The following is a 27,287-nucleotide window of genomic DNA, read 5'->3' as shown; positions in this document are numbered from 1 at the left end:
GAACCTGAACTATCTCTATCTCAGATCTCAAGATGGATGGACACTTTAGACAGTGCGGTAACCAACTGTCCAACGTAAATAAATTAAGTATTCAATATTTACCTCTTACCTGATATACAGTATGTTTTCTTTTCCTAATCACAGTTCATTACTCTATTCATAGATTGTTTCTACATACAGCCTAGTTTTGAATCTTACAAGGCGTTACGTAGAAGTGATTTATTCAGAACATTTTATTAGCCAGTTTCAGCTTTCAGTTTGTTTAAGTATATTTGGTTACGTAGTATTTTTGAGGCAACATATTTTATGTAATCAGTTTTCCTATTTGGATTCTGATTTCCTAACATGGAAGAAATTTATTGCTTTTACATAGCTTCAGTAGGTATAAGGTTTGATTCTGTATTTTTCGTATATGTGTTTTGCAACGGAAATAAAAACTCATTAAGCGTAAATTGTTTATGAAAGAATTTAAGTTATGTTTGTGGTTTGTTATAATTAATAATGAGTCTATAAGAAGTATGAACCAATTAAAAATTCTTCTGAGTCAGAAACATAGCACTAACGAATTTTTCTAATAAGAAAGCTACATATGTAATGTCTCAGTGAATTCATGTAAATTAATTAATATTATATCGAGTTATTAAGTATGAATGTATTGTACTGCAAAACTGTTTGAACTGAGAAGCAATATATGGTTTAAGCGCGTTATTGCAATCATACACACCATGAAGATATGTTCTAGATATCTAAATATTTTACAAACCAACATCTTCATCCTCATACAAATAATTACATTGACAAGGACTTCATATAAATTAAAATCTACATCGATTTCTTGTTTCAGAGACGATAGTGCATATACGATTGATATGTTAGCATAAGCATACTTTTTGTTGACAGGCCGCAGTTGCTTCACAACAGGGATATCCCGGATTTTATCAGGTAAGGGCAACCCAAAATGGAAGTAAAAATAATCTCTCCTTTTTCAACATTCCATAAAAACACATAACTTCCGAGCTGGTTGATATTGTGTGTAAATGATACCATGCTGTCTCTCCATAGTTGATACATTTAATAAGATAACCTGCATGAATATTATATGTATGATTGTGTGATAAATTTCCTCCGTATCACAGCATCGTAGCAGTCTCTGTTGATAAGAAGAGACGTGATTTAAATCGACAAGGTGAACAAGCTCAGACAGAGCACTAACTCCTCTAGAACGGTACAGCCACACCTCAACGTCTCACCTCCAGGCGTTTCAATCAAGGGTTTGCACTGGGCCGTCCTTTCACCTCCAACCTTCCTCTGTAATGTTTCAGTGTAAGCGGTACATACTGTTTTGAATGGTTATTTGAATTTCCATAAGAGGTTGTGATACTGTGCAATAAAGCCGTGAAGCCCAAGTAACGCTTTACAAAGTCAACTCTGCTCCATCCCTACAAGTGCTTTGGTGTTTTTGTTTTATGTGATATTACAAAAAGGTTATCCCATTTTCCTTGGCTCAGTCAACCAGCGTTTAACACAAACTCAGTGTTTAATGTGATGAACGAATGAGAGCAGACACGTTTTTATAGTTTTTAACCATACAATAGGTTTTTTACACTCTTAACACAATTACTTTTGTGGATCTTTATTGTGTCAATTACAATATGAAAACTGTTTAAATCCGATTCCAAATGTGACTTATAGTATTCGTAACATAGATACGCAAATATTCTAGACAAACCTCTTAAAAAAGGTACACAGACGAAAATACCATGCTGTCTCTCCATAGTTGATACATTTAATGAGATGACCTGCATGAATCTAATATGTATAATTGTGTGATTTATTTAGTCATATACGAACATTTTACAAGCGTTAATAAAAATGTTTACATAAGTTCAATTGATAAATATGAAACTGTATAACAACAAATGATTAGATTATATTTACGACTTTCTACCACACCCTGTGAGTACATTCAATATCGGCGCAAAAAGAAGTATTTTAGTCCCGTTATAACATGCAAAGTTTCATATTAATCAGTCAACTAGCATCTGTTAATCATACACATAATTATATTATTAGATTGACCTAAAACGCATCAGTTGTTTTACCATGATTTTATTTAGTACCTATCGTAAAATAAATACCTAAATAAAGTTATTTTACTTCTGTAGACTATTGGTACTGTACTAGATTCGCAAAACTTCAATTTCAATGTGTTAGTTCAGAAACTATATATTAACGATAGAGTCTATAAAGGAATAAATATTCTCAAAGCACTTCCCGAATCGTTGTCCAAGAACAAATTTCTATATTTATTATAAGAATAGTGTAGAGTCTGTCTTACTTAATAAAGACTTCAAAAATTAACGAAATCTGAAATGAATTACAACTTAATTAATTTTTTTTAAGTTATTTGCTTGGTTAAATTAAAAGTAAATAACTAATTTCAAATTATAATTCAAGATGGGCATTTAATGTCGAATAAGATTTTTAAGTTTGTAGCCTAAATGGAAGATCTCTTGAAAGCTCAAGAGCCAAGATAGGAGAAGACGAACGGTCCAAGAAGAAAGGATAAAGTGTATTTGCGCTGGTGTCGCCCTAGTGAAGCCTGGGTGTTAATTCAGCTATCCACTTGACGTGAGGCGCGGCTGTTGACGGTAAATATTGTTGGTCCTAGGAATAAGCCTTGCGGTAAACCAGTTCAAACATATCGGCCGCGCCGTGCCTCGCCGCATAGAGGAAGTACTCGTCAACGTTACCGGGAGATTTAGACAAGAGTCGACTAACCCGAGCTCTCCAAACTGACAACAAGATGGCGCTTGTATCCCTTTTATAGCAGCACTTATCAAAGAGTGAAATTAGAATGAGGCTAATCCCGTTTCTCAGAGTTGTTCTGCAAGTGGGACGGATTAAGCTAAGTCTTGTGAACAAATAGACGACTCTACTTTATCTACAGTTGGTTTATCCCCGCGGCTTGTTCAGTACATAATGTTAACTCCAGTAATAGTTTCACACCCAATTCTAATACTGACAAATATGAATCCGTTGTTCCTATTAAACCTTGTACATTTCTAAAGATAAGCTTGCGTTTTTTATTGCAAAATAGATGAAAATTTCAGTTTTAGTGAATTTATTTCTGGATTCTTTTTACAACGGATTAATTTAAAAATCAAGAGTAGCAATATTATAGTTTTATTACATTACGTATATTTTGGTTATGACTTTTAATTTCCCTATTATGGCATCAGCGCTTTGATATTTCAAAATTTCTTTAGAACTGCTACGTACATTTTGGCATGCAAAAAAGTTTAATTAGATTTAACAAGTCGAAATTCTTTAGATCCTACTATAATGATTGTAAGAATTAATTAACCTGGTTACGATGAACATTTTAACCACTCTGTGGTTATCCAAATATGGTGATTGCTTAACCCATTATCTTAACCATTATTGTAACAAAGCCCATATATGACCACAAGTTAAGATGTCCGAATACTAGAACCAAAGTATTTCCACACAAAATTCGAGCCTTGGAAAGGCCCTGGCTTCTGGAGTTCCTTTGTGACATTCCAGCGTTAGAATGGTGTGTAAAATATTCTGATTTCTGGGAAAAAATGGATTTTTCGGCTAACGGGAGTATTTGGATATCGAAACTTCAAGAAGTGCTTTGCCTCTCAAAGATCGAAGGCCTTTGAGGGATTACACCTTCAAGGCCTAGCTGACTCTGATAGCTGCCTGCCTCTGGGGGTTTTCAACACCTGTATACGCTGCTGGAATCAAAAGGACTGAAATGTATTTTTGTTTAAAAATTTATTATTGACGATGAATGATTTGAATAATTACATTATTTTGCTATTGTTATATATTACGGTAATATAACCCGTTTCGAGGATTGGAATATATCCCCTTTTTCAGGAGACCAAAAGTCTTCTAATATGAGATTAAAGCAATTAAAAATCAATAAATTGTAATAAACTTACCAACTTACATAAGTTACAAGAATTTGTTAAACAATAATTGATTTGCGATTGTTTTGCATTATGTAATACGTTTTACTGACACATGAAGAAGAGGACCGAATCCAATCATCGAAACGAAGTGATCTATTTTTGATGAAATGTTCAGCTTCAATGGTTTTAGTGATTTGCTAACCTTTATAAAATTTGTTTTTTAATATAAGCTTTAGCCTCAGTAATCTAATAAGTCATTAAGTTCCATATTTCTGAAAGAAGTGCATTTTAAATCATGACATTTTAAACACAAAATGAGTATGGAAAACGCAGTTAGAAATATAAAGTCCATTTTATTACTTAACCTCATCAGGGATTGGAAAGAAGATTTTAGATTGAATGTTTCTTGCAAATTTTCGCTACTACTAAAGTAGTTTGAAGTCCACTAGTACAAAGAACAACTCACAAAACCACATAAACTAGAGGCGCCGAGCTTGGGCACTAGAACATGCTCACAAGACTCGGAGTGCGTGGGTTGGTACATTGCCATGTACATGACGATATATAGACCTTTATAACAGATATGTCCTCCAGGGTCAAATCTGAATTATTCAAAGGAACACATGAATACCTTTAACAAGAAATAATACACACGTAAAATAAACCTAACAATAAACAATGGATTTGTCCAGATAATCGAATTAAAACACTTTCCACGTCCATAAGAAGGCAGAAAACAAATAGAACTCAACCTCTTAGAATAAAGGACCTTTCGAATCTGATTTTCATGAATTACAATCAGGTCCAGTGTGTCACTGAAATCTGCAATCAATGACGACTTGTAACTTCATTAATTTTAACAAGGATTGAAATTTTTCTCCTTTTCGTATTCTGAAAAATTCTATCAAATGTACAGATGATCTGTACATTTATAAAGTATTTATCTGTGGTGGTTTTAAAGTTGTACCATCAAATTAAATTTAATAAAAGATCTTATTAATTTAATTTATCAGTACAACTATAAAACCATCACGGATAAACTTTGACGGTTAGGTTTACTTTTACGAGGACATGATTTCGTTTGACATTTGACTTGTTAGAATTAACTAAGTTAGCTGCGGATCAGGGTTAAAATTTTTTATAAATATCTTGCGATAATAATTGACTTTATAAACATAAAATAATATAATGTTATTAGAAATAATTGTCTCACGTGTATTTAAAACATTTGTATATATTAAATATTAGTATGTTACACTTTAGAGGATATTTGACGAAATTTATCTTTGTTAGTTTAAAAGAAGGATCCCAATTTCAACATGTAAACTCATAGTGACGACAAAACAAATTCAACCCAAGCAATATTTCACGTTATGTTTATAAAAATAATTTAAATGTACGATAAAACGTATCGTAATATATTAATTATTTGTATTCGAAGAGGAGAGGTTTGTGTATATAAGGCCTTGCTTTAACGAACGAACCCAACAGATTACGAGTTTAAATAAAATAATTTAGATCAATAACACATTTTACGCTTCCGTAATGTACGAGACAATATATTGATATGGATATGTAAAAACGTATATAAATAAGCATAATTCTACGTACAGTTATGTAAGCGGTATGCAATAATGGGCTAAGCATTAGCGACAGCACTTGCCTATCTGTATGTCTCTCTATCGTGTATGTCTTGAAAACTAATTAAAGTATGGATTTAAAATTGGGCATGAAGCTTAATTTCCATAGATGCAACATCGAGTTCGATGACGATGCCTATCCCTCAGTAGGGTTAGGCTAAGTGCTAGTGCTAACTCTCCGCAGGATATCTCAACAACGGAAATATATAGACTTGGAATTTTGCATATTTGGCTGAAAAAATATATTCTTCTGTCTGTCTGTCTGTTCCACAGAATATCTAGAGAACGAAATGTGCTATCGATTTTAATGTTGCCTGAAAATTAACTTCTACTAAGTTAAAAGATTGTGCATAAACATCTTTTGGCTGAGCGTTAGTGAAGTAACGGATAAATATTAATCTTTATCAAATACTTTTTGATACTGTTTCTGTTGTAAATAAGTTTCCTTTTTCCATCTTGTTTGACTTAGTTCTTTATGAACATATTTAGCCTCAAAACCCACCGTTATCACCACTGACAGCAAGACACCTAAGATCTAATATTTTATTATATATATATATATATATATATATATATATATTATATATATATATATATAATATGTCTGATATACGGTACTGTAAGCTAAAATAATTGTGAAATAATTAACTTAATTATCTTGAATTGTATAAAATTATCTACCCATTTTTTAATATTTTAACATTATGTTCTGACCATACCTAAACATAAGTTTTACTCAACAACAAAACACAATCTACACGTAAATAAATTTAACATAAAAGACAAAAACAAACCACACATATTAAATAAGATTATTACATTTTCAATGCACAAGATTACAACTTTATGTGGGTCCGCGGTATCTGGATACGGAATAAAAACAAACCAAAATACAATTTATATTTGAAATGGAATATATAATTTTAGTTATAGTGCTGAAAGTTCTATGGACTTGAGTTTTAGTTAGCGTAAGGATTTGATACTATCCATTTCACTACACTGAAGTTCTAATATAAAAAGATAAATATTAGAGTCAAAGTTATATTATACAGCATTGATACGTCAAGCCGGAGTCGCGTCGGTACGACTACAAGGTGTCGTACAGCATGATGCGTGTTTTAAACTCAACACTATATCAAACTAAAAATACATTTATATTTATGGAAAGCTTATCATTCGTGCTACTACTTGTATTCAAAGAATTTCATACAAATAAAAAAGTTGTGCAACATTTAAATTGTAGCAAAAATGGAAAACGCGAAAGAGTAAAAATGTTGGTTAAATGATCTATTATACTATTAAATTTAGCAACATAAATAACATAAATTTATTTGTATCAAATATAGCAAAATGAAATAAATATTAAAAGGTTATACATCCTGAACGAATATCAATATTATTAACTGTATACCAAAAGCTTGCGAACGCAACCTTTAAAGAGTGTGGAGAAGGAAGCAAGATTTTGTAGGGGTGGAGACAAGTGCCAGACACTTGTGTACGCGGTAGATGAAAGAAAATTAACTTTATTATAATTGGTTCCTTATCGGCTTTTTTATTGTTCACATTCACTAGATTCAAACAGAAAACTAACAGAACGCGTAAGCAAAATCTTGATCAAACAAAACCCTACAAAATTGTAATAAACCTTATCCCACTCTTAAAAGGTAAAAATTGACGAACATAATTCTACGGATCAATTTACAAAGATTATTTAGTGGTATTAGCATAGACAAGCATGTATGGATGATAACGCAGAGAAAAATCATAGTATACAAAAATGTTTAACAAAAACTTGCCTTTTGAGTAACTAGCTTAAGTTTTACAACCATGAACTATTCAGAAAATATTGTTTTAATGAACAAACCAAAAACGATAGCATTACACAGAATTTACTAGAAATTGTTTCATTCGAAGAAAGATTTTAATAAACAGATATGTATACACGGACAGCTCTTTTTACTTTGCCGCGGACACTTATTTGCAACTATGAAATGTCCTTTACTAACGAAACAAGTGAAGGCCATCAAAATGGACTCACCGATCCGCCGAAAAGAAGGCATCTGCTGCCAGCACGTGATAAGGCTGCAGGATCCGGAAACCCCGTGACACTTGCAGGTCACTTGAGCCGTCTTGATCACCGCCTGCGGATACAATTGAAAATCAAAATGACAATACTATAAAGAATATTTCCCGTAAGTGGTGGAATTAAATATACGTTTATTAATTAAATTCAGTTAGACAAATATGCTTCCAGCCACAGTACCACTTGATATGGTTATAAAGTTGGAAAAACTCATGATTTACAATGGAAAAGGTTAATGAGACAAACTGTGTTGCAGAAAATGTTCATCCATCCCATTTACAGACTTGGAAACTTGGCATTATGATTATGGAGTCTTTCCGAATGATAAAATCTTACCCTTCGACCAGCTTCGTTGTTGTGGAGGTTCATTAAAGCACGTGCCTGCTCCCTAGACCCTCTTCTGAACGTCCTCTCTCTTTCCCGGACGTCAACAAACCCCTGAGTAAACCTGAAAAATATTATAGTTTTCAAAATATTCTACCAAATATCTGTAAACCCTTACGTTTTGGCATACGATTAAAAAGTAAGCAGCCAAAGCCTTTTTTTTATTCAGTTGTCGTTATTGCTGCCCATATAATAAGTTAATTTTAGAAGTGATTGGTAAGTGGTAGTGGATTTAAAAGTCTAAACAACTAATAGAATATAAAAGTATAATTTCAATATATGGTTGTTGTAAGGAATAGTTTTTGGTATGTTTAGTATAAAAAAAATACTTTTTAGATTATTTACCCTTTTAAGTATTACGTAGTAGACCATTTTGATACGACCTAGGTTAAGGTGAAGCTGGACTTTGGGAGTAAAAAGTTCAACCACTATAAATGGTACGTGTTAGCAATTATAATTGTGGAAGCTAATTATAAAATAGAAATAAGCACCGTACACCTTCATTTTAGACACAACCAAGAGGTACGGGATAGAGATGGTTCAACTCGTATAGTTTAAAATCCAACCACGTGGTAAACATTTATTTTTCACGACTACACCACATGAAATTCCCATCATAAATGATCTCACCTATATCCATACTCGAGGTTGTCTCCACACCCTCCCCATATCCAGTCTCGGTGCAGATCTCGTGGTCTCCCTGATCTGGAGCAGCCGCAGGAGCTAAGTTGGCCATCTCTGCAAGCTCTCGCGATGGAGTAGACCACTCCAGCCGCTGCGATGGCGTGGGTGAATGCTGCCTCCCTGCTGGCTACAACAAGATAACATCTAGGTAGTTGTCAGAAAAAAATAAATTCTTCTCTTAAGAGATTCTTTCTGTTCCCCTTGGAATACCAAGTCGGGATTACTTCCTGACGTTCGAATCCCTCACCACGCGGTTATGCAAGAGAGAGAAGTAACAATGCAGTTTTTACTCCTAAGCTATCTGTTGTCGTCCATCAACGTGTGATATAAATTGCTATATGCTACTCGATGTAGTTTTATCCTATTTAAATAGTACTACTGAGGTAGATTACGTTACTACCAGTCAGGGACTGAATGGACCTGAAGCCGTTTAAGGGAAATGTGAACCCAGCAATGTGCAGTCATTGAAGAGCAGTGTTGATAACTGGTGTTACATTTCCTCTTAGTTCTAGAGGAAACCTTCGGCCTCTTGTACGGTTTACCATAAAATTTGTAAATCAGGCAGAATAAAGAATATAATTTTACAAATTCTGCTAAAGGCTAAGTGAATATATGTGATGCAAGACAGAACACAAAGCCGATAAAAGGGTGATAAATAAAGCTTTAGAGAAGAAATTACTGTAGATGCCAGGACGTTTCAACCAAGCTTGAATGTACTTTTGCAAACTTAAAAAAAATTAAATTATGAACTAGAACCAATCGCAATATGACAAGGTAAAGTGCCAGAGATAGCCTGAGAGAATAGGGACGCTAGGTATCTTTCCCACTGTATCATCTCTAGTCTTGCTGTAGATACACGATAACAAGTTAAAATATTGTTGAGGAAACATGTGACCAGTAGAGATAAAATCTTGTTTACAAAAATAAACGTACCAATTTTGACGACAGGACCGAAGACGGTGGCGTCATTGACGATAGAGCAGTTCCATCGTCGGTGTCGAAACTGCCACTGGCACTCGTCTATGCCTGCCCTGGCACCTCGGCCGACCCCAGGCATGTGGTCTTCGTAGAGATGACACAGTTTGGTCTGCCCAGGTGATAGGCCCGGAGTCCTACCACATGGTAGAGGCTCAGACGTCTCCTCCAAGAGTCCCATGTGCCTGCAACAACAAGGGCTGATCTGTGATGGCAAATCAAAGCAACAGAAAGAATGCAACAAGTAACATACATAATTTTGTACGTTAGCATAAAACGTACTCTATTCCAATTCTGCATGAACTAATAAGGAAAATAGACTGACGGGTATGTTTATGACTGAATGACAATTTATCAGTCACTACAATTTATGTTTATCTCAGAAGATGATAAAAATTATTCCACCACCAACTTTTAACATCAAAAACACAATTAATAAATTACCTTTATTCACTGATATATCAATAGAACTGTAAATGCACTATCTAAATACAGTAAACGTACTTAGTACATGATACAGGCCAGTGTGTTGTAAACCATCCGCCAATGACAGTAATGCGGTCGTTTAACTGCGCATTTAAAAACGACACCGCCCGACAAAAGGTGAGGTTATGTTCATGTTTATGGCGGGAACGACGCCACGTCTCTCAGCCTAGTGCCTGCAGTTGTCTACAGCCAGTACCAGAGCGAGAACCAATCAGCTGGTAAAATACGAGCTTGTGGAGGCGAGCCTGGTCGGTGAGGCCCCGAGTCATAATTAAACTGGGAGTTATCTTTCCTCCTTGCCTACGTCTTCATTAAACCTGGGTAATTAGACTCACCTGCCCAAACACCCCTCTCTCCCTTCCCGCCAAGAATCTACTGCTAACACAATTAACTCTTTGTCTCCAGTGATTGGATTTGGAAAACACCTCCGCCCCCTCCTATTTTAATTCCTCCTGCTTCATCCGGACCTTTCAACAGCGATTGAAAATTATGACCTGAGCAGAGGATAAAATCAAGATTTCCTGAATTTTAAAATTAAATTAGTAGTAAAATATCAATGTGCCATGATATTATTTTTCTTAATTCTTCAGTAATAATCAATGTTTGGTGTCTTAAAATGTAAAACGTTTCCAACAATATTTTTGGACAAATAAAATAGAAACTAGACCAATTAATAAGCAAACTAAAAAACAAAGTGATAGTGTCTAAAGGTTTGAAAAGGATGCCACAAAATAATTGTTACGACTATTTTATTAATGTCCATTTAGATTAAAGATATATGTAGACTAAACGTAATAGATACATAAATTATCAATTCATTTGAAGCAGACTGATTAGCTATATTCTCATTTACCGCAAAGCCATTTGTTATAACTTAACAATAAATTAATTATCAAAGCACAATGTAATCTATACTATTATATAGAAATATAATGTTATGTGCGTGCGTACAACGCGTACAAACGCGCAGGACTGTGTTACTCAATTACTGAAACACTTCTGGACCGATTGTACTGAAATTTTACCTAGAAATGCTTAGCTTCACTGGTTAACATATAGTCCTATTTCTATTTTTTAAATCCCTCTTGACCACGCCCCACTGGTTTTCGAAACTTCCTTTAGGCTTAATCAGCGGATAGTAATTGCGTTTTTAATACCAGTCAAATTCAAGAATAATAAGTATTTATTACTTATGGAAGTGTTATTACTATACACATTTAAACAGGTGATAATAAATGTTGTTATTTATCCGCCAAAGTTATTTAAACTTTAAGAATTTCGTATTACGTGTAGAATGTTTTCTTTGTCTTGGTTTATTTTTTTTGAGATTTTAATCAACGACAGTACAATAACGAACGCTACGAATAAGTGACGCTAATCACCCTAAGTACTTACTTAGACGATCTTTTTGGAATGACAATCTTCATATCTTCATACATTTACTGAATAAGGAAACTTGTCTAGTTTCTACGAGGCATATCGTATGAATGACAAAACTTGTCTTGTTATCCTTTGGCTTTAAACACGCATATTCAGAGAACACATAAGGATTCGCAGGAGTACTTATCGTGGGTAGGGTTTTTTTAGTGATATCTGTTGAAACATCGTGATGAAGTTGCCTAGTAGTATTATTTGACTAAAGATTTGGATTCTTCTCCTATTCGTCAAAAGATAACATTAGTTGGCAGTATAGGACCAGTATTACGATCACTAAGTGTCACCCAAAGTATTTGTCGAAATACAAAACTCTTCTAATAAAGTTAAGGCGACGCGGGAAATACTAAATGAAAATAGATTAAGAAATGGGTTTCTTCTTGTCCTCAGACCATTACAAATGAAAAAAGTTCTTGTTATTAGTGATCCAAAACAAGTCTCGAACTTAGTTCGTATTTACAAGGGAGTCGTAACACTTCTGATTTATTTGTATCGCCTGTTTCCAAGAGATAAATACAATATATAATCTCACGTAAACAAAATACACCTTTAATTGTTATAAAATAATATATAAACTGCTAAAATCATGTTGGAATTCCTAATCGATTTACCTCTTTACTTATTTAATTTTTTTTTTGAAAGTGGAATTTTCCCAAATAATTTAAAACTGTCTATCATAAAACACTTTCACAAAAAAGTCAATGCGGATCTTGACAACTTAAAAAATGTCTATTACATCAACGTGTTCTAAAGATTTTGAAAAAGAAATTGTAATTAGATTGTGGTGTTTTATTACTCAAAAATAGGTTTTGTTCAACAATACGTTTGGATTTGTCAAAGATAGTTCAACTGTCAGTGCGATGTTCACACTATATTAGATAAGGCAATTAATGCTCTGAACAAAGGTACATCTGCTTCAGGTGTCTATTTTGGTCTACGGAAAGTATTTGATATGGTTTCCCATGATCTTTTTGTAGATAAAATTGAGAGCATTGGTGTACGTAGCCTGCATAGAAATTGATTTCATCACATTTAAAGGAACACCGACAAGTAGTTAAGATATTTCGTTGATGATTTCATTTTAAGTTGTTATTATGATGTGGAAACAGTGAAGGCGCGAGTCCTCCAAGACTTCTTGCGTTCTCGGACCTCTCATGTTCATGTTATATATCAATGACATCAGGGATTGTGTTGTAGATACCCTGTCTAAAAAACAATCTAGCAGAATTTTATGGTCAAAACTAAAAGATCTTGGAGTCGGCAAGCCTAACACTTATTCCCCGGTTTCCCTTAATCTCGATGATATCAACAACTTCTTTGTTGAGATTCCTGTTGATCAGTCTGGGGCTCAGGAGTATGTCTCCGAGCTCGAAGGGTGCTACTTTTGATAAACCTGAGTTTTCAGTTCTCTTTCACTCCGATAACAGAGACAGATGTGTTAAAGGCTATTATAAGGATGTCCAGTAACGCAGTCGGGGGCCGATGGCATTCCTATAAGGTTAATAAAAGATACTCTTCCAGTCACTCTCTTCCAACTATCACTGCTATTTTCAATAAATCTCTGGCTACTTCAATGTTCCCACTGACATGGAAGTCTGCTTTAGTTCGCCCACTTCAGAAGTGTTCCTCTCCACAAAATCCTTCACAATTCAGGCCAATAAGTATACTCCTTGCTTTATTAAAGTGTTTGGAGCGGATCGTTCATCAGCAATTTTCAATATATATTGAAAGTAATAAAAATTTTATCAAATTTTCAATCTGGTTTTCGCTCCAACCACAGCACTACTACTTACTGCACTTCTAAAAATAGTTGATAATATACGCCTTGGAATTGATAAGAGTCAGGTAACCATTTTTCGACTTTTCAAAGGCTTTTGACTGTGTTTATTATCCCCTTCTCCTCATCAAACTTAGGAAGGATGGTTTCTCTGATGGTAGTGTCAAGTGGGTTTGAGTCTTATCTTTCGGGACGACGCCAGTGTGTCAGGTCGGGTGAGAAGCAGTCGAGATGGAGACCAGTCACTCGTGGAGTTCCACAGGGTTCAGTCCTGGGGCCATTTTTATTTTCACTGTACATCGATGACATTACTACTCAAATTACTCATTCCAATTTTTCACTTATATGCAGATGACTTACCGCCACTTTTCTATAAGAGACATACAAACTTGTGTGACTCTCATGAATTCCCGATATTGACGCTGTTACTCATTGTACTTGGAAACATGGACAAAAATTAAACGTAGATAAAACTCAGTGTATTATGATAGGTCATTCAAAGCTTGTTTCGTAAAATTGACTTTACTACGGCTCCCAAATTAAAACTAAATGACCAAGAGCTAGAATACTCTGAGAAAGTAAAAGAATCTAGGACTTATTATTGACAAACACTTAAGATGGACTGAACAGGCTTCTTTGATATGTAATAGGGTCTTTGCCCGGTGTTCACAGGCTTCATATCCTACCACACAAAGTTAAAATAATGCTGATAAAGACTCTTGTACTGCCTCACTTCAACTACTGTGACATAGTCATTAATGACATGTCTGTGGAGCTTTCAAATAGACTCCAGCGGTGCTCAGAACTTTTTGCATTAGGTTCATTTTCAATCTCAGACGTGATGATCACGTAACGCCCTTCTTCAAACAATTATCTATCTTAAAATTACAAGATCTTCGAGACTATCACTCACTCATTCTGTTGCACGCTCTTTTAAATACAAATTGTCCCAGTTATCTTTCAAACAACTTTCAATTTATGTCTGAAATAAGTGAACGAAGTACAAGGAGGGGGTACATCCTTATTATCTATCCCAGTTCATCGAACAAACTACCTTTAGTAAGTCGTTTACAGTTTTCTGCCCTGTCGATTGTGGAATGCCTTACCTATAAACATCAGAGCCATTGAAGGGCGCGCTCGCTTTGGGGCGGAGGTCAGGGCCTTGATGCTGGGGGCTCAGGGGGGTATAGCGGTTGGCGGCTTTGGAATGTGGTACTTAGGGCAACTGAATGCAAGTTGAATGAATGCGTGTATGTCTTATTATAGTATTGTAAATATTTAGAAAGTTACATTAATTATAGATTTTTTATTTTTTTATTTTATTTTAAAGCTAAGATTCTTGTAACGTATAAGGTTAATTAAATACATTTATGTTTAGTTATACATGTATATGTATGTTAGTTTAATTTTTTACGAGGTTAAGTGGTAGAGAGGGACTTTATAGTCCTAACTTCGCCTCCAATAAAGACATTTTTCATTTCATTTCATTTGTGTTTGTTTGTATACTAAGCGTCCACTATTTTAGACAGTCAATGTCGTTAGGCCTTGGAGGTTAATACGTTTGTGGAATCTAATATGATTGTCCAGTGTTTGAGATAGAATGGTTTGAATACAAAAAAAATTAAACCCAAATTAATAGATTTCATAGGAAAGCGCTATGATGGTCTCAGTCTTTGGATTGATGAAGTGGGGGTAGTTTCTGAACAGAATGTTAAGGGGGGGTCTGTCTGTTGAAATGAATTAGAATTAGAATTCAGATATAAACAATGTAGAACGGAATATGTGTTCTGAAATTTTGTACTGCATAAACTTGCACACCTTACAAACATTGCTGTTTTTCTTACAATTACTGAACTGCAGTGAAGGTGTTATCTATTGAATAGTATGTTTTATTCTCTCACATAAATTCGACACTGGCTATAACGGTCTAATGGTTTAGCTGTTAATCTATAATAACCGAATCAAGCACCGAACTTAGCTGATCCGTGGATAGCCTACCACCTGCCTTGATAGCCAGTTCACAGGTAAAACTTAGCTGTTGAACTACTATGTCTGTTAAAGAGGGCCTTACAGCCGCAACTTCCTTTGTATGGTATATATCATCCACCGTAACTTGTTATTTATGACGTAACATTTTTGGAAGTGCTCTTCCTAAAATGTAAAACCTTATATAAATTTTAAAATTTCCCTCCTACTAAAAACCAATATTATTGCCTAGACCACCTTGTTTGATTTTTATAGTAATCAGCCCCAACTGAGCTGTTAATGCCTAAAGAACACCAACATGTGCTCAAATGGATAGTGGCGTTAAAGACATCTAACACTCTGAACATCTGGCCAATGATGAGTAACTATTAACTAATGTCCGCCGCCTGTCATTAGCGGTCAACACGTTAACTAGAAGAGTTCACGATTGATTGAGACAAGCCCGTGGCAGGTGAAATCATTTTGAATAACCTCTAAACTTCAGCCAGACGATGACAATCATCATCAGTTGGAGACGCAGGGTCAATCGGTGTATTTTAAAACGAATATGAACGAAGAACGAGTGTAAAAGGTGATTTATGTGAGGTGGGGCTTTATAAGGTTATCAATATTATTCCTAAGTAAGTCAACATTAATCAATAGCTCAATCTTCAGTATCGGTCCTTAAGTTTTGCACGAAGTCCTTAATTCTTTTCTTGAACATTTTGGAGTTTCCTGAACCACATTTCACAATGCTCAATTCAATGTTTCACCAGAAGTTTCATACCATTTGATGATCAGTGCAGAAGTGAAACGATAACAAACGGTTCCAATCATCCCAACCTCAAATAAACCCGAATATCTGACATCTGATTAGCTACTTACAGTAATACGTCACAAGTTCAACTTACAGCGTATAGAATGCGATGTATAAATAAAGTCTCTCTCCACATAAGCATTCAATTTTTTTCAGATATTAATACAGAATCAAGGTCGATTATTGCTAGGTATTAGGTACTTAATTTTGACATAGTTGATACCATGACGGAATGGAACTAATTTTATTTTATTGTATTTAATTTGCTGTATATAAAAAGTAATTTCGAATTACCTTTTAATTCTGATTACTACAGCAAACTTTTTTCCTTTATTTTATTTTCTCAACATGCGATGGAACTAGAGACCAGCTTTGCTGTGTAGGTATGTTATTTAATTTGTATTGGCTTAGAGTAGGGGAAGTCTAACAATCAAGGGCCTGGAAACATTTTATTTCTGTCTGCTTGTCTCGAAAACGAACGGACTAAATTGACTAAACAAATAATGCTAACAACTTTTAAACTGTAGGTTTCCCTAAGTTTAAGATATTCGTAGATTCTCGGATGTCCTCTTTAAGAAAAAATAAATCCTTAAATTAGGTCAGACTTGTAGCAATAAAGCGTGATAAAAGAAAATAGACAAAATACAAAGTTAAGTGGGATTTGGATGTGGTATATCATCTATTCACGGTGAACTTGGTTGCTAATTGAAGAATAGGTTGTTTAACTTCCGTACACCTTATATAGGAATATTCTTTAAGACACTATGTTGATTACTGATTTATTATAGGCCTACCTTCTATATGATAATGTTACGATATGTAAATCTGGAGAAAGTTTGGAATCGTCTTTTGTGATATCCACACTTTATTCTTATCTCAGAGTTGGGTCACGCCCCTCAATACTAGATCCGAATTGGTCAACCCAAGCTCTCAGGCGTGGATCCAGTGTAGTAATGAATATGCATGGGCGAGCTACTGACTTGTTATTGGTTTTACAATCTAACTGAAAGGTTCGGAAACAGCTGATTTATAACACTCCTGGAATATAATTACAATGTAACTATTGATAACAGCATCGTCAGGGCCGTAGCAAGTGAGGGAACTTAGAGGGTCCCCTCTCCCGTAATAAAGCCTGAGAATACGTAATTAAATAATGGCCACAGTTGAGTCTGAGGAAAAACAGTGATGTCGGTTTTATACTTTCAAACATTAAATAATAATTAGTGATATTGTTTATAAATTTTTAGTACAACTGTTAATACATCAAAAGAGAATAACATTATTACCAGCTCGTAACTGTTGTAATCTGTATGATTGCTTATTAAGACATAAACATACAATTAGTTTACGTTTGAATTAATTTTTAATATAAAAATAGCCTCACCCCCTTAAAAATCTTCCCTAAAAATAAAAGTGTATAATTTATTATTTAATAAATAATTGTAGTAGTTGAGAGTAGTTTCGAGAGCATCTTAAGATAAACAGAATAAAGTTATGAAGAGACGATTACAGTGAAAGATAAATGAGGTCAATAAATAAAATATTTTATATTTAATATATATATTTAGTTTTATAAATAAATGTTTTATTCTTCAATGACATTTAATAAAAACCTAGTTATTTCCTGAAGTAATGTACGTACAAATGTTGGTAAGAACTAAAATGCTTATTTTGTGATATTTCTCCTCGAACCTAGCTACAAAATAACTCAAATTTTTTAAGTTTAATGCCTATTCTTATGCTATCATTAAACACGTCTTTCACTTGTCATTGTCTTTGGTGAAGACAGAAACAGTCAATAATCTTGAAATCAAAAATCGCCTTAAAAAGCCGACAGAACCACCGAGATAGCGTACAAAACCCACAAGGAGTTATTTGTATACCTTTGAAACCTTAAATAAGTAAAAATGTATATATATATATATGTATATATACATATTTAAATATAGTAAATTATGTATAAAATGTAATTGTGTTGTGTAATTGTGGTATTTAGTTAGTTAATTGTATACTATTAACACTATTAGCGACAACCTGCTTTGTGTGTTTAGTATGATGACGCTAATACATGTAATAAGTTAAAGCTATTATTATATTATAGTAACGAGATATGTATGGCACAATATAAAATAACCAGATTACATAAAATTAAAAAGTTTTAACAAATTTGTAAAACTTAAATTTACCGCTTAATTGAAATATATTTTTGTTATTCCACAAAATTACATCCTTATTCCTAAAGTAATAAATACAAATAAAAAAGTGTATAATAATGTTAAAGGGGTAAAAATGGCTTCCAATTAGTACAAAAGGATTTAGTGCTTAACAAAAGGGTCATAACACTTAAAAATTTCAAAAGTATCGTAATGCAAAATAATGTCTATAATTAAACTATACGTTACTGAACTTGAGAAATAATTAACTGATATTTTGTGATTACCTGAAAACTACTTTAAACTAAACAGTGTAATAATAAATCTATGAAATTATAGATGTGAATCTTTTTGTTGCTGATAAAATATAGTACATGTTATTATGTAATTTTGAAAGCATTTGAAAACCATAACTATAGCTAAAATTATAAAATGGAGCTAACAGAACCACTTTTTTACGCTTTTTAAAATGTCTCTTTTACATTAAATAGAATGTAATGAGTAATTTTGTTATTTGGGTATTTTTTAGTTGAAAATTGGGCTAAATGAGACAGCAATGACAAACAGTTTTCGATTTGATCTTAGACTATGTCGTATAGTATTATTCCTCAGTGTTCTTTGACTCATAAAAAATTAATTATTAATTTATCATTAACATTAAATTATCGAAAAAAAATACATTTCGATATCAGAATACACAAATTCACGAGCAGTATATAATTATTTTTCAATTCCTTAAATAAGTGTTGAGAACAATATATATATATATATATATATATATATATATTGTTCTCAACATAACTGTTTTATTATACATTGAAAAAAATCCCTCGATGTAAATATCAGTGAGCTTTTTAAAATGTCTCTTTTACATTAAATAGAAAATGTAATGAGTAATTTTGGTAGTTGGGTATTTTTTTTAATTGAAAATTGAGCTTAATGAGATAGCAATGACAAATAGTTTTCGATTTCATCTTAGACTATGTCGTATAGTATTATTCCTCAGTGTTCTTTGACTCATAAAAAATTGGTATACAAATTTTAAATTTGCTTTTTGAAAGCGGATGTTGTTTTATAAAATAGCTGATTTCCTATATAAAGAGTCACGCCTGCGGAATCCTTCCCAATGGTGTGACAATATCGGCAGTGAACTAACCAGATCGATGGCGGCATCTGTGAGGGTTTCAAACGGACTCAGATAATAATCTAAATGGATCAGAAAATTGTGCAAGTAGGTATATTAAGCATGAGTAGAACTAGCGCTTGGAGTGATATGTACACAATACAGTGAGACCTGCACGTACCTTATGACACATATATTACGTTTCGGTAATAATTTACTCTAGATTTTAATTCATATATTTACATACACATTTAATTTTCATTAATAAAACTCCATAAATTCGAATCTTTATTTGTACTGTCCTAAACATTTTACAAATGCTGACAACTTCAAAGTCAATTTGTGAGTTAAAAGCCTACAGTCAAAACATTCCATGCTTAATTAATAAAGAAATATGTAAAATTAATAAAGCTCCAATAAATAAAAAAATGTATGTGTTTAACTGGAATAATTTAATAATTTAAATGAATAAATAGAACTAAACAACACTTGCTGAGTTCAAGCTACAAATTGTTTGTTGTTAATAAATAAAAAAGGGGGTACTAGCTAGCGTCACTTAATCTGATGAGTTATAAATGAACTGAGCCAATAACTCAAATTAATAACAAAAAAAAATAAAAAATAACAATATAAATATAATAACTAACAATTTAAAAGCCAATAAAACTTAAAATGAAATAAGTAAATATAATAGTTAAATATGACAGGACAGTAATAACAAAACTATTAAAACATGCATCAGTAATGAAAGATAATTCATAACAGCAGTATTCTCAACATTAAAATAGTATATTTAATGTATAAATACACAGAGAGGAAAAAGAGCTATAAGGGAGCAGTCAGTTAAAATGTAGCAATTGTAAATCTGAAACATTCTCCTACAGAATAAAATGTGGCTAACTGTATAGTTTTAATTTTAACCTTTGACAGGATACAGTTTATTGAAGTGTATTAAGGTTGTAAACTTTTAATGATAAAACTGTGTAATGTTTTGTGTTTTGCTTGGAATTCTTAGAATTGCGTAGAATTTAATTCATGTGTCTGTTGTGTAACTATAAAGTGAGATTTGAAATGTCAAAAATGTGAGTTTTAAAGAGTGTAATTGATCATATCATAAATGATGATATATTTTACAGATTAATATTGAATAAAAACTACAATAAAAAATTGTCACGCACAGTTAAAGTATTATAAAAAATTAAAATCCCCAGAAGCGTATTTACCGAGCATTAACCTCAACAACCGGTTTCACTGTGTGATGAAATACTGGTTTATGCACAACAGTTTCTATGGGTCGTTAAGATTTTATTGCGGCCTGTAACAGGTTGGTATAATGTGTTCAGTTACAATCACTCACGGCATTGTAAATACAGTAGTGCATATCTCTATTCAGTGTTAATGAATACCGGTACCGTAAAAATAATTAGAGCATGTTTAATTTAAGACATTCTTAAAATAAAATATTTCTTTCGAATTTCACTCCTTTTCTTGAAGTGTTGTGTTGTAAGTGTTTGTTTTGCGCTTGATAGATATTTATGCAAAGATTATTTTATTAATAACATACAGTATACATTTTAATATACCATAATTTCAACCATTCAAGCCAGGCTTTAACTATGTAGCCCTTAACTATGAGGACACCAGTGCAATTAGGGTTTGACGGGACGTTATGGAGATCGATTTCGATTCTTGATTAGGTAAGGAAAGCTTTAAAATTTTTCTAAAGTAATATAGAAAACTCAAAATTGATAGCCTTGGATCATTATGATTTTAGTTTAACTATATAATAGTTTGAATGTTGTACTTTTATGAAGATTGATTGTTACGATTATACGTAAATTGAAACTATGTATTGAATAGCCATTGTTAACACATACAAAATTAATGCTATATATATATATATATATATATAAAATTTTAAAAAATTGTTATATTGAAATATTGAATCACAAACAGTACTTGCTCCGTCGGGACTCGAATCCGGATATCTCAATTCCTGGATAAGAGCGCTAACACTAAACCACAGAGCTCTTAATTTTTACGATTCAATTATTTTGTATTTGGCCGTTTCTGTCATATAACTTTAAATAACCAAACTATAATATAATCGTGTATACAGGGTGTAAATTAAGTCCTTATACGCTTGGATATATTCAAAACTGATAGAGATATCAATATAAAACCTTCATCATACTCATTAAACACTTTTGTAGATGTTTTGGTGGATAAGACAGTTTTTCCTCCTCTTTTCAAGGGGTTAGAAGGGGTAGCTTTAAATTTTCTAATTGAAACCCCTCTCTTGTAAAATATCATTTTAAATATCTATTCAATATTAACACAATGACATGAAGAAAACATCTCTACGACGTTCCTAGCAAGAGTTATGGGCAAATAACGCCAAACAATAATAATCTGTAGAGACAATGCAAATGACTTGCGCATATCAACACAATGCATACATAATATCTTTTAGTAAGACTTTGAGGTGCCCAGTCCTTTTACGTAGTATACTCGTATAATTTTTGTGGTGTGCATAGTTTTGGTAAGAAGTATCTTTTTGGTGCTATTACTATCTGAAGTAACTATCTGGTGCCATTACAATGTAAGTGGTTATTTGCCCATAACATTTGCTAGGAACGACGTAGAGAGTTTGTCTTCGTATGATTGTATTTATATTGAATAGACCTTTAAAATGACAAGTCACAAGATAGGAATTTGCAATTTGAAAATTTAAAGTTACCACGTTCTACCCCCCTTTGAAAAGTGCGTGCACTTTTTTACCCTCCAAAAATTCACAAAAGTATTTTAATAAGTATGGCGAAGGTTGTACATTGATATCTCAATATGTTTTAAATATATCTAAGTGAATAAAGGCGTATATATTTAACTTCATAAAGATAAATATAATTATAATATTATTGGGACTTCTTACTTCACAACGATTTAATATGATCTGTGTACATGTATATAGAGCTTAGTATGTATTAGGTCAGTTATCAACCTCGAGGAAGGAATTAGATTGTAGATCAGAGGAGAACGTCTCAAAAATAGTCATACTGATTATTTGTATTACCGACCAATATAAATTTAAAAGAGGTTCACAACATGTATGACACAATTTTCATTATAATCATCACTAACAAAAAACTATTTTCTTATTATTAATTAAATTGAAAATTTTACAATGGAATTTTACGTAGTCAATCACAGTCAATGATAATTTTTTATCAGAATTTAGAACCCAAAGATTCATATAATAATAGTTTCTTGCTGTTAAGTTGAAAGTTTTGTTATTACAAAAGGAATACTGCAATTATACTTCAACTCAATATATCTGTTTTTAAACAGCAATTCTCAAAAAAAAATTAATTTTAAGTTTCATACTGTTAAAATATATTATTGCTAAATTTTACTGAGTTTGAGCGTAACTTTAACACTTGCAGAAGGTGTGTAGGAAACGGTAATATCATCATTCATCGTTTCTTTTTTCGTCCACAGTGCCAAACAATAGAACTTATAGAATTTAAATTTAGCAAAAATATACTTGCATATATTTGTTTTGGTATATGCAGCTCCACATATATTTTTGGTAAACGAGAATGGCTAAAATTGTGGAGATTACAATGACAATGGTTTTGTAATAGTGTTTAGAGCAATAGTATTATTTACATCTATTAGTTTAAATTCAAAATAAAGGGTGGAGTCTTTAGTAAAAAAGTATTGAATATAAATTAGAAGGGCATTGTACTGTGAATAATAAACAAACAAGAAGCATACTTTGGAAATTTACCATACACATTTCTCTAGGTTTTTCTTTTGGAGAGACATAGTGAGAACTTCAGAAATGTGTATTGGCTATTTTCATATAAGGAAATCAACAACAAAATTCATCTTTGTTGTTTCTTCTTATTGGGATAAGCCATTCTCAATGTTCCTAAAAACAACTCTAGTCTACATAATATTTACCGCGAAATAAGATTATAATTTAATTACACGGAATAAATTTTCAAGTGCTGTTAAATATGTCACCGGCTTCGTGACACGTTTGCAGAAGACACACGAAGTGTCAGTTCAAGGTATAATGACGCAGAGAATCTGAGTCATCTGCATACTTATCAACGGCATTATTTATGAGCTACAGGTTGGAGTAGAGCAGAGCTACTAATGGCAAGCTGGCAGTGATAGCTCAGCCTCAGTCTGTCATGGTCGGAAGAGTTAGTCTCGCGACACTGGTCGCCCTGCTGTCGCTGTGCCTTGCTGTGCAGGGAGACAAGTTTGACGAGAAATATGGTCGACATAACATCACTCAGGGTATGAGGAGACTTTACCCCAACTATCCTGTGGATGTGTAAGTTCACAGTTTTACTTACGTTATTATTTTATTTATGCTAAGAAAAGTATGTAACATCTATTGGATGTATGCCAGATTTAACTAATAAACATGTTATACTTATTTGAGATGATAAAGATTAGTAATTTTCTCATTGACGATTTCTCATAACTAGGAACAAAGATAGCTGTATGAACCGTGCAATTTTTATGGCGTGTATTTATTTTATAAATTTCCATGTGTTTCTATTTATTTTTAAATTTAATACTTCCATTTTGCTTTCGGCCTACCTTTCTACGTGTGGTTAACGGTACTGAAATTGACAGCTTTTCGACCTTTAAAAAATAACGTATACCCATGCTTCCGTGAGCTGTCACCACAGGTACCATGTGTTGATATTATGGAAACTGTTTATAATAATACCTTGGTGTTATCTACGATGGCAACAAGGTAGCCACTTGCAATCCACCGTCTTTTGAGATTTCAGTGGCAGTAAACGAAGACGGTAAAGCCAATGAGTTGGAACAATAAGGTCCGATACCACGCTGGTTCCTTAGAGGAGCAACACATGTGTAAAACTAACCCGACTAGTGATGCTCTACAAGTCCGAGGAACGCTGTTTGTAGATACCAAGATGAAAATTGTAGGCATCCAGTAAAACTTATTTATTATAAAAACGAAATTTATATGGGTTTTGGTCTATCCTTCTATCTAGTAGGCCAATCTCTTTGCTGCTGATACGTATTAGAGTGACAATGTATTAGTTCATGTGATGACTAAGTAGAATAACTTTACTTGGCCCTTGTAACTAGGCTTAGGAACCAACTTCTGCCCAAGAGTGCAATACCATGGCTTCAGGAGTCCCAAGTAATCTCCCAATCCAGATTAAAACTGTTCTTATGGTGTGGGGAGCTGTGGACTTTCTCCAGTTATATGACTTATTTCACAAATGCCGAAAACTTTCTCGTCATTCTGGTCAATATGTTGGATAACATCCCTGTTGAGGTTGGGGTCAATGCAGTGAGACAGGGTGTGAAGAGTTTCATAATCACCGTCGCTTATCTCGAGATGCTTGAAAACATCTCTTCTTCCACGTAAGATTGCCTGATGACAGATCTTTCATAGACCACGAATCTACTTCACTAGTGCAGCAATATATGGTAGGGTGCGGTGGGGACTTCTCACAGTGAATGTCATCGGTCTCATTGATGATTTATGACTTCTTGGCGTTCGAGTAAGGAAGGCTGGATGTTCTATATGTTATATGGAATCTCATGGCCTCTGCAGCGAACTTGCACAACACGACAAAATAATTAATGAAAACAATACTCTGACTTTCATGGGAAAAAGGTTTTAATTTATTATTTTGAATGTGTCATAAATTGTTAGATATGTTTGAGACAATGCAAAACCTCGTATAGAAATTATTATAATTGCCCAGTTGTAATAATGCTAAAGAAGTAGAATAGGACTAAATCTGACATGTAAGGTGTGTTGCTTATCATGAGTTATTATTTTTTACATATAGGTATTAAATATTTGTTGGAAAGCAATCTCAATGATAAAATATCAATAAGTTAATTTATTGCACTTTGATCTAAACTAATTACACTTATCTATGAAAACTATTACCAATCAATTGAAGTACTTCATAGTAACCATGTCATCATGTAAAACGAAAAGCATTTTAGCTAATCAAGGCAACCTAATTAGAGTAATAAATTATAACTTCATTATGTACACAAATTAATAGAAGAATTATAAACCAAGTGAAGTAGGGATTATTACTGAATATTATGTCTACCTATCTGTTTAACATTTACAGACAAGTGTTTATAAATTATTATCTTCTGTAATTCAATTTGTTTTATAATTATTATGAATAGTCTGTAGCGTTCCGGCAAATTTTCGCATTTATATTTGACAAGACGATAGTTTTAAGTAGTTAGCAAAGGATTATGAATGATCTATAATCTGATTAAATCTGCTTTCAAATCAGGGGAAATAATACGTAGATTATGATTCATATAATTCTTTATGTATACTTTGTATACATAATAAGCCTATTTAAATTGTTCTCATGGTAGCTGACATCAAAGATTTATGCAACACTTTACCAAATTTGATCCCACAATACCCAAATTCACACCCGTTCCCTATGAATATTATAAATGCAAAAGTTTTGAAGAATCTTGGATGTTTGATATTCAATAACACAAAAAACCGTCGACATAATATTTGACGAAATGTAGCATGTCTTAGATACCAGAATCAAACAAAGGCATTTTAATTCCGAAATACCATCCACACATTTTACGATTACTTTATTAAAAATAATTTAAAGAATATATTTACTGTAAAGATAGTGGGTTTTTTTACTGCTGACCGAGTCTAGAACGCTATGTGCCACGCAGTATCTCAGTACTTTTTGTTTGCATTAATAAATATAAGTTTTCGTTGTATGACACAAATATCAATCACAAGTAGTATTATCTAATTTTGATAATAGATGGCAGCAATGATGAAGCTAAGTCTAAATAGTTAATTCTGAACCAACCTCGACATTTATTTAATGAATAAAATAGGGAATATGTATACTTTAGGGTACTCGAAATTAATTGTATTCCTTAAACATTGTGGGACGGCATATTTACAGTAGCTTAAGGCACAAAAGCCTTATCCTTCCCCGCATAAACTTTCTATTTCTCTTCCTCCTACTGTTTTTATCTTCGTAATTAAACAGAAACATAATAACAATTCTGTGCTTTATTGATATAGCATATAAATTATGATATACTTTAATTTTATTATAGCAAAAAGGTATTTATACTGAATATTGTTGATATTTTCCTCTATATCTGAGTCCCTGCTCGCCTGTCTTATTTCCATGCTCAACAGCTTCACCGTGACACGAACTTTAAGAGAGACGGTATAGCAGTATAATGTGAGCCCGTCGCAGTCAATCTGTTAGTCTTAGAAAAGGATAATTTTCAGCGTCGTGTGTGTCCTGGTAAAGATTATACGTATATCTAGTTCTACAATTTGTTCTGTTTGTGCAGGCTATTGTTCCACGACACACCGAAGGTGGACGGCTCCTGGTTCCCTTACCCGAAAGTGAAGTCACACGACGTCTGCTATACGTCAGCAGGAACTGGAAACCGCAAGTTCTCTATCACGGCGTTCAATGTGACCGACCAGATTCCCGGGGGCGATGGAGGCCTGGCCTACGTCACCGGAGGGGGTGTTAACTCTGGTAAACTCTGCCTACATCTCAAAACACAGAGGAGCAAGGGATACAATTTCATTATCGATATCTGGGGTTACTTCATATAAACACATACGATATTCTGCAACATTAGTTGTCAACTAAAGTCATTGTGATATAAATATAAGCTCGTTAAACAAAACAATGTCTCATTTCATTTTGTGCCCAAGTTGAATACTACTCTAATGTTTCCATAACTAGTTTTATTCAAGATTGATCTATATAGT

The 27,287-nt window shown here is 33.2% G+C and overlaps 2 protein-coding genes across 3 annotated transcripts in view; one reads left to right on the top strand and one right to left on the bottom strand.

Annotated features, from left to right (window-relative positions):
- LOC124354583 (protein Wnt-5a-like) overlaps positions 1–27,287 on the bottom strand; it is a 194,961-nt gene that overhangs the window by 3,987 nt on the left and 163,687 nt on the right. For both annotated transcript variants that reach the window (XM_046805151.1, XM_046805150.1), the window contains exons 2-5: positions 9,669–9,895; positions 8,682–8,862; positions 8,004–8,115; positions 7,623–7,725 (exon numbers count right to left, since the gene is read on the bottom strand). In XM_046805151.1, coding sequence (XP_046661107.1) covers positions 7,623–7,725; positions 8,004–8,115; positions 8,682–8,862; positions 9,669–9,895 — 623 coding nt within the window. The remainder of the gene's footprint in view (positions 1–7,622; positions 7,726–8,003; positions 8,116–8,681; positions 8,863–9,668; positions 9,896–27,287) is intronic.
- On the top strand, positions 23,607–27,202 carry LOC124354584. The gene is made up of 2 exons (XM_046805152.1): positions 23,607–23,813; positions 26,855–27,202. Exons 1-2 carry the CDS (start codon positions 23,668–23,670, stop codon positions 27,126–27,128), a joined length of 420 nt encoding a protein of 139 aa, XP_046661108.1. The 5' UTR covers positions 23,607–23,667; the 3' UTR covers positions 27,129–27,202.

The sequence above is a fragment of the Homalodisca vitripennis genome, chromosome 2 (assembly GCF_021130785.1).
Source record: "Homalodisca vitripennis isolate AUS2020 chromosome 2, UT_GWSS_2.1, whole genome shotgun sequence".
Classification (NCBI taxonomy): domain Eukaryota; kingdom Metazoa; phylum Arthropoda; class Insecta; order Hemiptera; family Cicadellidae; genus Homalodisca; species Homalodisca vitripennis.
Note: the sequence above shows the minus strand (reverse complement) of the source record. Positions and strands in the feature narration are given on the sequence as shown.